Source organism: Sparus aurata, chromosome 19, assembly GCF_900880675.1.
Source record: "Sparus aurata chromosome 19, fSpaAur1.1, whole genome shotgun sequence".
Classification (NCBI taxonomy): Eukaryota; Metazoa; Chordata; class Actinopteri; order Spariformes; family Sparidae; genus Sparus; species Sparus aurata.
This window is the reverse complement of record NC_044205.1, coordinates 18,437,157-18,450,472: the sequence shown is the minus strand read 5'-3', so window position 1 is coordinate 18,450,472 and position 13,316 is coordinate 18,437,157. Positions and strand designations below refer to the sequence as shown.

Sequence of the window (13,316 nt, the reverse complement as noted above, 5' to 3'; positions counted from 1 at the left end):
AAATATGCAATTTAATCAAACTGAAAAAGAATTGCGCCTGTTGAAGAGAATAATTGAAACAGGTGGTGTGTATGTAGGAAGAAAACATTCTGTACTGAAGTTGTGTGTGTTTAATAATATGAAGTGTGAATATCATGTAAAAGCAGGTATTCACACCATTACTATAATGACTCAGTCACAGAGCCCCCAGGGGGCAGCCTCCTCTTACACTATCTAATCCAGATCCCCCCATGACTCAGGACAGACATATTTCCCATGAAGCATAGTGTCAGCTGTCTGTGAGTGGGTGGACGCTCCTGGGGAGTGGGCAGGGTTGGGTTTGAAGCGTGGCTATTGCATTTCGTGTTCCAGAATGAAGCCCATAGCTCCACACCGAGCACCCACACTATAAATAACCTGCCAGTTGGAGCTCAGTTGAAGGGTCAGGACAGCTGAGGAAGTGGGCCGTCCCGGGGTTCAGCTGGTGTTGGCTGACAGCAGACTGACTGTGCCTCTGAATCCTCATTCCAGGCTGGAAACTAGAACTACTAAGCTAAAAAGAAGATCCTGTTTTGTTTGATTTGAAGCCCCTGAAAGGCTCTTCAAACTCCCCCTGCCAGGAACGATGGCTGCACCGATAAATCCCATGGACGAACCCAGGGTGTACCAGCAGACGTTGCTGCAGGATGGCCTGTACGACCTGCTGGAGAATGACAAGCTGGTAGACTGTGTCTTGAAGATCAAAGACAAGGAGTTCCCCTGCCACCGGCTGGTCCTGTGCGCCTGCAGCTCGTACTTCCGTGCCATCTTTCTGTCTGACTTGGACGAGAGCAAAAAGAAAGAGATTGTCTTGGAGGATGTGGAGCCAGGTGTCATGGGACTGATCCTCAAGTACCTCTACACCTCCAAAATCAATGTGACAGAACAGAATGTCCAGGACATCTTCGCAGTGGCTAACGTGTACCAGATCCCTTCGATTTTCACTGTTTGTGTGTCTTTCCTACAAAAGCGCCTGAGCCTCAGCAACTGCCTGGCTATCTTCAGGCTCGGCCTGATGCTGGACTGTCCCAGGTTGGCTGTCTCCGCTCGAAATTACGCCTGCGAGCGCTTCCAGCTCATCTCCAGAGATGAGGACTTCCTCCAGCTGCAACCCAGTGAGTTGGCAGCCATTTTAACAAACGACAATCTGAACGTGGAGACAGAGGAGGCAGTGTTCGAGGCTCTGATGAGCTGGGTGTCCCGGGACGCAGAGAACAGAGAGAAAGAGCTGCCGGATTTGCTCGATTGCGTCCGCTTGCGTCTGGTAAAGGAGGATTACCTGAAGGAGAAAGTGGAGAAACACAAACTAATCTCGTCAAATCCAGACTTGCAGCAGAAAATCCAGCTGGTCAGGGATGCTCACGCCGGGAAAATGCCGGAGGTCAAGCCAACCAAAAGCAAGAAGGAGGAGGGTGGAGCCGAGAAGGATGGAGATGGAGAGAACGAGGATAATGAGGAGGAAGAAGCCCTTCTCCCAGGTATCCTGAATGACAACCTGCGGTTTGGCATGTTTGTCAGGAACTTGATACTAATGGTGAATGACACAGGGGCGGTGGCTTACGATCCGACAGGGAACGACTGCTTCGTAGCAACACTCTCCACGCAGGTTCCCAAGAACCACATCAGTCTGGTCACCAGGGAGAACCAGATCTTTGTGGCTGGAGGATTATTCTTTGATGAGCAGAACAAAGAAGATCCACTGTGCTCTTATTTCCTACAGGTAGGGAAGGCTATGAAGTTTTGATAGAGTATGACAAACTTGCTATAAGTTTAACTGAACTCAGCTCTTAGATACTCTTAGATAGATATTAGATACTGTAATTCCTTGAGGTCCTGCATAACTTCTGCCAAGGATTAAGAAAGTATAAGCTCTAGAGAAGGAGGGATGTCGCAATATCAGGTTAAAGTGCCCTCTACGATTCCCCGACAGTAAATAAACATGATAAAATGCCCCCCTATTTTCCGGTGGGCAGAAGGTGGTGAAGCGCCCTCGAGGATGTCCTTCAAGACCTGCTTTTTCGTTGTGCTGGTGCACCACCACATACAACTGGGGCCCTTTTTAATCTCTTAGTTATTGCATCTTCTCCTTCTTTTGCCAGATTTTTGGAAGCTGGTAACCAGCGTTAAAGTGTGTTACTGCCACCTATCATCAATATCAGTATATGGCATCGTATCGATTAACACCTACATTAATTAAAACTAAAATGTGATGCCTCTACCGGTAAAAGATTCTCATTATTTGTGTAAAAACTCATCCACTGTTCCTCTGGTGGATTGCTTGATTGACACTCATGCTGTGCTGCCGAGTTTAGTTAGAAACAACAAAACTTTCTTCGACATTCGAGTATTGGGAAGATGGGGATAATCTAATGCACACAGCATCTTGAATATTTTGTGTTTAGGGTTTGAATAATTCACTCAGTGTGCACTGCAGCTTCAATGAGGGGCATGGAACAAGGTGAGACCAAATACATGTATATATGAATATATAATAGGGTCAAAATGTCTGAGACCATGCTGAAAATCTCTAATGTTGTCGTGTGAACCTGGAAATAAGTTTGGGGTTTCTGAAAGTAAGTGAAAGTGTCAGAAGTCACATTGTTATTCTACACAAAGAGGATCTCTCTCAGTGTCAAACCACGGCTGGTCTACAGGTTTCTAAGGGGGGCGGTGTATGTAACTCTAAAACACTTTGCTGAAACTGAATCAGCCATATCCGAAGCACGATCAGACAGACCCGACGTGACCACACTGTCAGAAGATCAATACATCAAGCTCAGCTCCCTGGATGTTGTGTTTGTGTCGGTCTGCGTGTCCTGCAGTGTGTATACCTCAGGTGGTGTAAACATAACCTTTTTCGGCAAATCTCCTGTGACCTCAGTATGACCCGGTCAGCGCTGATTGGCTGGGGATGCCTCCCGTCCCGTCTCCTCGCTTCCTGTTCGGGCTGGCCGAGGCTGAGAACTCCATCTTTGTGTTGGGAGGGAGGGAGCTGAAGGAGCAGGAGCCCATGCTGGACTCTGTTCTGGTCTATGACAGACAGTGAGTACACGTTAAAGTTCATGTTCATGACTAAATGGACTGCTGATTAAATGGCTGAATCCAAATTAACTTAAACCTTTCATGTGGCTGTTCACAGATCTTTCAAATGGGGCGAATCGGACCCAATTCCCTATCCTGTCTATGGACATGCAACAGTATCCCATAATGATGTTGTTTATGTGATCGGAGGAAAGGGAGACAGCAAGTGAGCATTTATTGGGTTAAAAAATATTGATATACATCTTTAATCACACATAATATAAAAGAAACCAAGCACTATGTTCTCTCTTGTAAAAAGGAGCTGTCTGAGGAAGATGTGCGCTTATGACGCCAAGAGATTTGAGTGGAAGGAGCTCGCACCAATGAAGACTGCACGATCTTTATGTGGCGCCACCGTGCATAAGGGCAAAATATACGTGGCGGCAGGAGTCACCGACACCGGGCTGACGAACACCATGGAGGTGTATGACATCGCATCCAACAAGTGAGTTCTTTGAAGTCAGTGAATGTTGTTGCCATAAGTAGTTGACGGCCCGAGGCATGTGCAGATTAAGTGGATGCTTGGGGTGTGAAGTCACCAGGAGACCCACATATTACAATTACAAATGTGATTTATTTTACTGATTTGTATGCAGAGGAGATATTGTTTGGTTTGCTTACATTGAATTTTCCCAATCTCTTTCAATGTGCTACAGCCGTTCAGTTGTTGCTCTACACATTTTCAAATTAATATTGTAATTTTAATAGGTCCCATATTGTAGAAAGGGAAACATCCATTTCTTTTTTGATTACAAAGTAAGTTGACGGCCACCAGATGGTTGTCAAAACAGCATCAAAACTGATGCAGAAATATAGAGGGCGGTGCCTGCTCAGGCCTCTGAGAGCTGACCAATGAGAGCAAACTGGCCTTTTTGGCAGTGAGGTCTTAAAGAGACAGGAGTTCGGACAGAGGGTGAATAGAGGTGCTGCAGCAATGGACAGTATGATGAAAATAATTTAACATCAAAGCATGTAAACATTTTCAAGTAGTCGCCCACAGTAAAAGTTTGAACCTGAAACCTGTGAAAGTGTATTTCATCTCCTGATCAGTACCTCTGTGTTTACGTTTTTCAGGTGGTCAGATCACGCAGAGTTTCCGCAGGAGCGTAGCTCTCTGAACCTGGTGTCTTTAGCCGGCCTGCTGTACGCCGTAGGAGGATTTGCTATGATGCCTTTGGAGGACAGCGACGAGATTGTTCCCAAAGAGATGAATGACATCTGGAGGTGGGTCATGAAAATATAATATTCACAACATATGAAGAAACACCAAAACCAAATCATTTTCAGTGTGTGTCTGAGTTTTACCATTCTGATGACCAAAGGTTTTTTTTAACCTCCTCAGGTTTGACGAGAAAGAGCAGAAGTGGTACGGGATCCTCAGAGAGATCCAGTACGCATCAGGGGCAACCATCCTGGGGGTCCGCCTCAACACCCTGCGGCTCACCAAGATGTAAAGCCCGCTCCACCCACTGCTTGATACGAGACTACAAGAATCAATTCAATGTGTTTGGTGTTTGTTTTATTTTAGAGTTTATCTCCAATTTGTAATTCTGGCTTAACATCACTGACATTTTTTGAATGAGTAAATTTTTATATATGTGAATTACAGTTATTTTTATCCGGAAAAAAGTGTGAACAATCTGTAGCCTGTTAACATTTTTGCACTATATAGAATAAAATATACTGACCACCCAAAGCCGTCCTGATTTATAATCATGGAAACTGTGTTGACAAGAGGTTGTGCATCTCCCAACAGATGGCAGCAAGGTCACAATGTAGGGAGGCGGCTTTAGAGAGCATGACTAGATCATGACACAACTAAAAACAACTTCAGTTTCTCATTCCAGGGACAAAAACACATCACACATCTCCATTTGCAATAATATATCTATATTGTTTAATATTGAAATGGTTTCATTATGCTCTGCTGTGTTACAGACAGTAAACACTAGTCAATAATACAATAAAAGACAGAAAATACAGTCTAATGTTATTAGCACCTCTAGACACTATCGTCCGTGTACGGTTTTTAGTATTTTAATATAGCTGAACTTGACAACTACTGCCTACACATGGTCTTTGTACACCAGAGTTAACTAAGACATAGTGTTTACATGATAAAGTATAGAATCAGCAAATAACAGTACACATTATGATTTCTTTAACACAACTGCAGTATGAGTAAGTATGGGAAATGACGAGGGTCTGTGGATAATACATCTTTGAATTGACTATGGCATTTGTGCCTATCGTTATTATCACATACAGCATATCTTTGCCCAAAAAAGGGGAGAGTCACCCTAAAACAAATTTATTATTATTATTATTATTATTATTATTATTATTATTATTATAACTAAACAAACTTTCACATGCAAAATAACCAACAATAATTGTTTTCCAATTGTATGTTCCAGATTTTATAGAGCCCAGAAACTGAGCGTAGTTAAAGATTATCAGATGAGCCAAAAAGAAAAATACAGATGAATACATCATCTAAAGGTGCAATATGTAAAAACTATCCACCTGTTGTATTCACACTCAAAACAAATGGGAGGCAATATATCACTAGAGTAACTGCTAACTTCTGCCAGTTGTAGCTGCCATTAGCTAGTTAGCTCAGATAACCGTGCAGCTAACAGCTCGGAGCACAGGAGCTTTGGACCAGGACAGGCCGGGGCTAGCTGGTTAGCACGCTAACTTCAGTAGACATCTATCAAGAAGTTAGCCTACATAGACATTATAATGTTTAACTGTTGTTCTTTCACAGTCTATGGTTATTTTGATTATTTTTTGCATGTTTTCAAAATTATTACATATTGCACCTTTAAAGTTAATGGACAGTATAATTTACTGTCGCCTGGACTGAAGATCTTAGTCCTCAAATGAGTTGGTAAAAAAGCTAAATTTTTCTACTTACCTTTACCAACAGTACGTTGATAAAACCCATAGAAACTTAATTAATCTGTTTTCCATTTTCCTCACCACATTTTCCAATTCTAAGATTTAGAGGACTATGTGGCTAGCTATCTTAACTGGCAATACTGGTGGCTGAACACACTGGGCACCAGCCTTAGCGCCAGCTAAACTACTAAACCAGCCTTTACAGGATATGTTAATCATACATACAAAGAAGGCCTACTGTATACTGCTCTATAACTCTCATAACAGTAGCCAAGCTGGCTAAAGTTAGCAAGCCAACAAAAAAACAAACCAAACAAAGCAAATATACTTTAGATAATAACATCATCTTCAAGTGCATGTCTTTTGTCTTCATGATCTACCACAATCCAAATAAGTGTTAGATATTATTATTGTGTAGTGACTTACATGACTTGAAGATGTGTGTGATTAAATGTCTTTTTTTTTCTCCAAATAATGACGCTAAAAAGAATTAGCCTAGTTTCTTTACCAACTGATTGGAGGTTAGCTGTCGATCAGCAAATCAACCTTCGACTAATTGACTAATCCTAATTTTTAAACTCCATTTTAATAATTTAAGTAACAATATTATTCATTGATGCACTCTGCTGTAGACTATTTTTGACTTGTCTGATAACCTTTGGTCAGTTTGGGGGCGCCATGTGTTCTCACCCACAATATGGGTAGATAAAAAAAAACAAAAAACAAAGAACTGCTCCCCCGTTATTTTAAAGAGAGACTTTTCCGCTTCAGAAGACCAAAACATTTCTTTAAATTCTTACACACATACAATGCTTTCGCTCCAATATCCAAACACTTCTCAAAGCTGAAGGCCTCACAACTTAAATCCTTTTGGATACGCACTTATGCCTCTAACAGCTAAACCCCAAACTGGAAGTCCCAGCAGAAACCCAACTTGGCAATCCCATGAGCGACTGCCAAGCTCAATGCTTCATTATGTGACAAACATTTCCTTGGGTGCAATGCAGATGCACAGTCACTGTGGTGTCTGGGCACCCACTTAATCACTGACAATCCCTCGTTTAAGGACAAGGGCAGGTCCACCTTTGCCTAATCTAATACAAGCCTTTGGCTGCTAGCCTTAATAAAGGAGAGTTCGGCTAATTGAAACACAAAAAGCCTACTTGCCTCGAAGAATATAGGACTCCCAAACACTGTGCAAAATGTCCCTTTTCAGTTTCTAGAATCTTTGCTTTATACTGCCACTTAACTTTGTAACATTACATTAGAAAAAAATTACCCTTAAAAAATTGTTAAGATTCTTTTTAAAGATTTGCGAGGTCTCATAAGCGTCTGCCTTCATGTTAAATGTAGTGTTCAAATAGTGTTGCTTCGTCGCAGATGGGTTTTGTCTTGTTTGCAGCTGGATTTAGGAGAGCCTTGCTCACTAAATAATCCAAGACAAATGATTAACAATTAAATTCTGCTTTCTCTGTTGGATTTAGACGTTTTGTAGCCCAAATCAATCTCTACACTTTGTCCAAAAGCTGTGTCATGAGCCATTTTGTCTGTTCTTTTCCTTTAAAAATAATAGATCATCTGCTCAGTGTCATTCACCTCCAAACTGTGGTTGAACAATTGAATTTACTACATTAGTTTGGAAGCCTGTAACTTGAGCAGATTTGGGGTAATATTTGATTCCAAACAGGTACACGCAACACGACTTATCTTTGCAGGGTCTGGACAAACAGTTTTGACATCCCTTTGGTCTAAACAAAATGTTGTTTCAGAGGACTGAACACCTGCCAAGGACACAATTCTGGCAGAGGCTGCATTTTTGCAATTTCCTATAATTGTTTGCCATGGAGACATACGAAAAAAACCACACCTGCCATCAGCAAATAATTGCAACTGCATCAGCCTTCAAACCCTGCAAGCTGAACTGGAACTATAAAGTGCTCACAAAATTTAATATCTTTTCTCTTTTACACAATTTGGCAACTAACACCTTCCACTACGTTTCCTCATGGTCTGTAACAGTCACATAATAAGACCCTTCCATTGGAGCCCAAACCTTATTTATCTTGATTAGTGATCAGAGACCAAACCATGTAGAAAAAGATAACGCTGCATTGTATGCACCCATCAGTACTTATTAAGAGATCAGCACAGTGCAGAACAGGCAGACTGAATCACAGAAACACCAGTTTAGGTGCACTGACTCCTTATGGCTGAGTTACCCTCAGGATGCCAAACCACAGCCAAAGAGTTGTTCAAGGAAACAAAGCAAAACACTTCTGCAACTTACTAACAACAGACTCAGATTCAAATTTAAACAAATACATTGACGGACATTTGTATTTTGTTTGCTAATAATTTATGAATATCCACACGGGACATTTAAATGTAAAATGTACGCCTTTGGGTGTAGATTAGAAAGTGGAAATACATTTTTTTCAGTCCATCCTGCTTCTTATTTTTTCACCTTGTATCATAAATGATACCCATTACGGGCTTGTGTGGCGATCAAATTCAAAGTGCATAAATCAGTAGTGTCAACTACTATCCCTCCCTCCTTTACCATCAGCTTCTATCAGCATCCATTACACAGAAACATTCAAATCCCTCCAAGTATAAGGCGCAAAATACAAACTATAACCACAGTATCTCGTCTCTTGGGCTAGTGCTTCTCAAAACAGCAAAGTGGGGAAATACTTGCAGAGTACATTTTAAATGCAGGCTTTTCTCTTTCTTTAGTGTAGGATTGCTGTCAGAGTGCAGTTTTCTAAGATGCCACAAGAGAGCAACAAGTCCTTAAGTTCGTGTTGACAGGCTGCCTCGAGTCTCTCTCCAGGCCCCATCTACCAATGACCAGATCAAACCTTAGATGGGTATAAAATGTTGGCAGTTACCTCATCAAACTGCTCAAAATGTCTAAATCGTAGCTCATATCTGACTCTGGAGTCTGAAGTGTCGAGTAAGGCTAATTTTGGATTTATCACAGCCAGAATGTATTCAACAATTTACAGCTCTAGACATTTCATTTAAAGGGCAGTCTCAAACTGGACCCTGTACAAAAGCAGCAAATCAAAAGTACAAAACATGTGTTAGACACATGGAGAGAAAAAAAAAGAAAGAAAAAAAGACAAAGTACCGTCATCAATTAACATCTGACGTGGCCCTAACCATTTAACCATGGCAGTTTTAAGGAATACATGTTACTGGGGTGAGCTAAGACATAAGACAACACTAAGGTGCTTAATTCTTGTCTTTTAAATAAAACAGCTTATCACATTTACAAAAGCTTATCCACAAATTCCAACTTTCGGTAGTACCAGCCAAGACACATGTGGGGGGCACATTCAACTGACTCTCCAAATGTAAACATGAGGAATTAATCACAAGGAAGAAACACGTCTTAACAATATTTACAGATTAATGCTACACTACGAGTAGGCTATCTATAGATAAAGTGAGCGGGAGTGCATCGATAGTGCACAGAGACTCTTTTTGGATAACTCTTTGATTGAAATGTCAGATTTAAAAAGGAAGATTTCGACAGTTTGGGAAGTACACTCTTTGGCTTTTGTGCAGAGAATTAGTTGAGAAGATTTATGGCAAGCAGACAATTATCTTAACTTACTTTAGCTTAGCTTAGCTTAGGATACAGAATAGAAACATGGGGAGCTAATTATTGAGCTTTAGAAGTACTGGTAGGCAGATTTTGTTACCTTTGAACATGAGCCAAGCTAGCCGTTTCCCATCATTTCTAGATTTTATACTAAGCTAACTGGTTTTAGCTCACTGAACAATAAACAAAGTATTTTAAACCCCATTAAAACATCAAATTGATGCTTTTACAGTTCAGATTTTAAATCTTTTTTGCTTCAGACAGAGGTGAGCTAACTGTTTCCCTCCGTTTCCAGTCCTTGTGCTTAGCTAAGCTACCTGGTTAGCTTACTAAACAAAAATCAAAGCATTTTAACCTCTAGTAAAACCACAAATTGATGGTTTCACACTTGTATTTGATTTTTTACCATCAGAGAGAGCTAAGCTAAGCTAACTGATTTTTTGATTGATGCTTTTAATCTTGTATGTGATTTTTCTTTTTACATTTAGACAGAGCCAAGCAAACGGTTTCCCCGTTTCCAGTCTTTGTGCTACGCTACGTAAGCTAACCAGCTGCTAGGCGTAGTAGCTAGCATTATATTTGACCTCATGAACAATAGTGGAATCAATCTTCTCGTCCAACTCTCGACAAGAAAGCAAGCAAGCATGTCCCAAATTGTCCAGGTACAGTCCTTTAAGAGTAGAACTTTTTACTGACAAAGACTGGATTATATTCTTTTAATTCTACTCCAGTAGTTTTATGGCAAACAATTGTCAAAAGTGCACACATAAAGCCACACATTTTTGAGCCGTATTATATACTGCATGTGCTGACTGGTGATGTAATCATACGGAGCCCTTTTAGTGATGCGCTCTGTTGTGTCAAAAGTAATCACCGTCAGTGCTCTTGGAGAGATTTAGGCATTGGAATATAATGTTTATCATTTCACAATATACGTCATGATGAAATGTGCACATTTAATGAGCTACAGAAGCAGGTATTTTTGTGAATATTATTACATCCCTACACTGTTGGTAACTAATTACATAGATCGGGGGTTTAGTTGGGAAAAATGAGCTGTAAGTTAACATTAACATTAGATTTTAAACCTACAATTATAATGTAGTTCCGAGTACATTAGGTTTTAACTAACAAGTCACAGAAAAGTGCGATATCGCCTCGAAGCCAGATCTACAGGAGAGGAGAGCACTTGCTTAATGTAAGCAACAGATGAGAGTCAGCAAATCACTCCGTCTCCTGACTCGGGGAAGCTCAAGCGTTGATTAGCTTACTTAGATCGGAAGATCCTCATCTCCGGTCTCTGCTTCACATCCCTCTCTCTCTCTCTCACACACACACACACACACACACACACACACACACACACACACACACACACACACACACACACACTGCATTGCACTGCCGACTCCCCACACGTCACAACTTCTCTCACGTCCCGACAGATTGACGTTACGTGCCACAAATTACACACTACCACAATTATAAAATGAAGACAATTAGGAGTACATTTTTAAATATCACTAGAGTTAAATGTAAGGTGCAGGATCGATTATAAATGCTGTATAACATCTTCTAACTATAGCGGGTGAGCTAACAGGATTTGGTTATTGGCAACGCCATATACATGTATATGCTCAGAGACAAATCAGCATTTGGTTATTGCTGGGTCAGAATCAGAACCACTTCGCTACATCTTGGCGGAGAACAACCAAAAATAAAACTTGTTTTTTTTCCTCATCAGATTGTGGTTCTCACTCTGATGACCTACGCGTGAGGGAAGATCAGGGGAAACTCTTCTTCCTCCCACTTTGTAAAAGATGCTACAATCAATGCATTGTGCAAGGCTCTGGAGAGGTGTGTGTGGTAGTGGAAAATCCCAAATGAAATTAGAACAGAGTTGTGAGACTTATGAGGAGAAGCGTAGTGAGAACATGTCCTACTATTCTCTGAGGTTATCTATTGTGTTTAACAGAGTAAAAAATAACTATTTCTTATTGTGGTAGGTGTGTGTATCTGTTTTTTTTTGTTTTTCAGGAGGCCTCCATGTAGCCTTCAGTCTGTTTTTCCCACCTCAGTGTAAATGTCACCGAGGAGCATCACTCTACTGCTGCAGGAGTCCTCTTAAGAGCTCTAAGAAAAACAAAACAAAGAGTAACAAAAGTGCTTTTGATGCTACAGAGATTTGTTAGTTGTTGGAGTTCATCCTACCGGCAGAGAACAGGGGAGGCGGTGGGGGTAAATGAGGGGTGGGAGGCAGCCCCCCCATGGAGTGCAGCAGGGGGAGAGATAGCTGGGTTCCATGGAGAGGGTGTGGGCTAGAGGCAGCAGCGGGTGTGGTCACAGACGTGGCGGGGAGCGCCGCCCCCAGCTGCACCTGACCGGAAGAGTCCATGGTGGGCGACGCCAGAGGCTGGTCGAGGCCGAGGGGGTTGTTGCCGTCAGCGACCATGGGGTTGCTGACACGGAAGCATTTCTCCCTGTGGGCCTTGAGCATGTTGGAGAAGCGGAAGCGCTGGCCACACACCTCGCAGGGGTAGGGCTTCTCCCCGGTGTGGGTGCGGCGGTGACGCTTCATGTTTGGCCGGCTCGTGAAGCTCTTCCCACAGATCTCACAGATGTACGGCTTCTCTCCTGTGCGAGACGGACACAACTTTATGTCACTGTTATGTTTAAAAAAAATAAAAAATCTACTGCCCCCAAGTGGCCAACCCCCCACCCCGCCCCTGCAATTCTGGTCTAAAACATGTTGCTCCTCTGTGATTCAGTGTCAACACAGCCTTGAAAATCCTCAGCTGTAGCGCAAGACCACCGAGTGACTCACCAGTGTGTGTCTTCATGTGTTCGTCAAAGTACTGCTTCATGTTGAAGTCCTTTCCGCACCACTGGCACATGAACTGCTTGTGTCCGATGTGGATGCTCATGTGGGATCGCAGCTGGTATTTGTACTGGAAGCGCTCACTGCAGTTCTGCAACGGCACACAGTGAACATTTAAGTCTTAATGGTTAGAAAAAGGTAAACAAAAATTGAGACTTACTTACACTTTTCTTGAAGTACACAAAAAGAGTAACTAATGATTAAGTAATAAGTAACTAATGATTAAGTAATAAGTAACTAATGATTCTATTGGGTAACTACTTAGTATTATGTTTCACTTTACTTGAAAGGTAACAAAAGAGTAACTTATGATTCATTAAGTATTAATAATGAGTCATCTCTAGTTCGTGCTACTAAGCAACTGGTTAATAGGTAATCAGGAATAACTCACAAGAAAAGTAGATATTAAATATATATAAGAAGATATTCATGAACTTATCATTACCTAATAATTCATTAATGTATCATCTCCCAGTCTGTTCTCAGTCTGTTCTACCTACTTTAAAGTCCTTGAAACACATTTATGCAAGATTGATTCTATTCAACTATCAACTTCGTGTGACAGATTTTAGTAACAAAATCTGTCACACATATAAACTGGGTTTTATACACATTGAGCTATGCAACATCAAATATGAGGAGAGGTCCAATTTTACAAACAAACTGCACAAACATTTAAAAGTCTTTACTTTGAAGGAATAGTTTGTCTCTGGAGCACCCCTGTTTTTTTCCTCTCTTTTTCCAGTCTTTATGCCAAACTAAACTAACCCTCTCTTCTCTACGCCTGCATATTTACTGTACCGACATGAGAATGGTATCAATCTT

The 13,316-nt window shown here is 41.4% G+C and overlaps 2 protein-coding genes across 2 annotated transcripts in view; one reads left to right on the top strand and one right to left on the bottom strand.

The window, feature by feature from the left end:
- Positions 1–355: 355 nt before the first annotated feature.
- On the top strand, positions 356–4,794 carry klhl40b (kelch-like family member 40b). The gene is made up of 6 exons (XM_030397494.1): positions 356–1,738; positions 2,900–3,060; positions 3,158–3,265; positions 3,359–3,544; positions 4,174–4,323; positions 4,442–4,794. Exons 1-6 carry the CDS (start codon positions 605–607, stop codon positions 4,551–4,553), a joined length of 1,851 nt encoding a protein of 616 aa, XP_030253354.1. The 5' UTR covers positions 356–604; the 3' UTR covers positions 4,554–4,794.
- Positions 4,795–4,968: 174 nt separating this feature from the next.
- zbtb47b (zinc finger and BTB domain containing 47b) overlaps positions 4,969–13,316 on the bottom strand; it is a 28,383-nt gene continuing 20,035 nt past the window's right edge. The window contains exons 5-6 of the mRNA XM_030397492.1: positions 12,438–12,582; positions 4,969–12,247 (exon numbers count right to left, since the gene is read on the bottom strand). Of these exons, the coding sequence (XP_030253352.1) occupies positions 11,802–12,247; positions 12,438–12,582 (591 nt within the window). The 3' untranslated portion in view covers positions 4,969–11,801. The remainder of the gene's footprint in view (positions 12,248–12,437; positions 12,583–13,316) is intronic.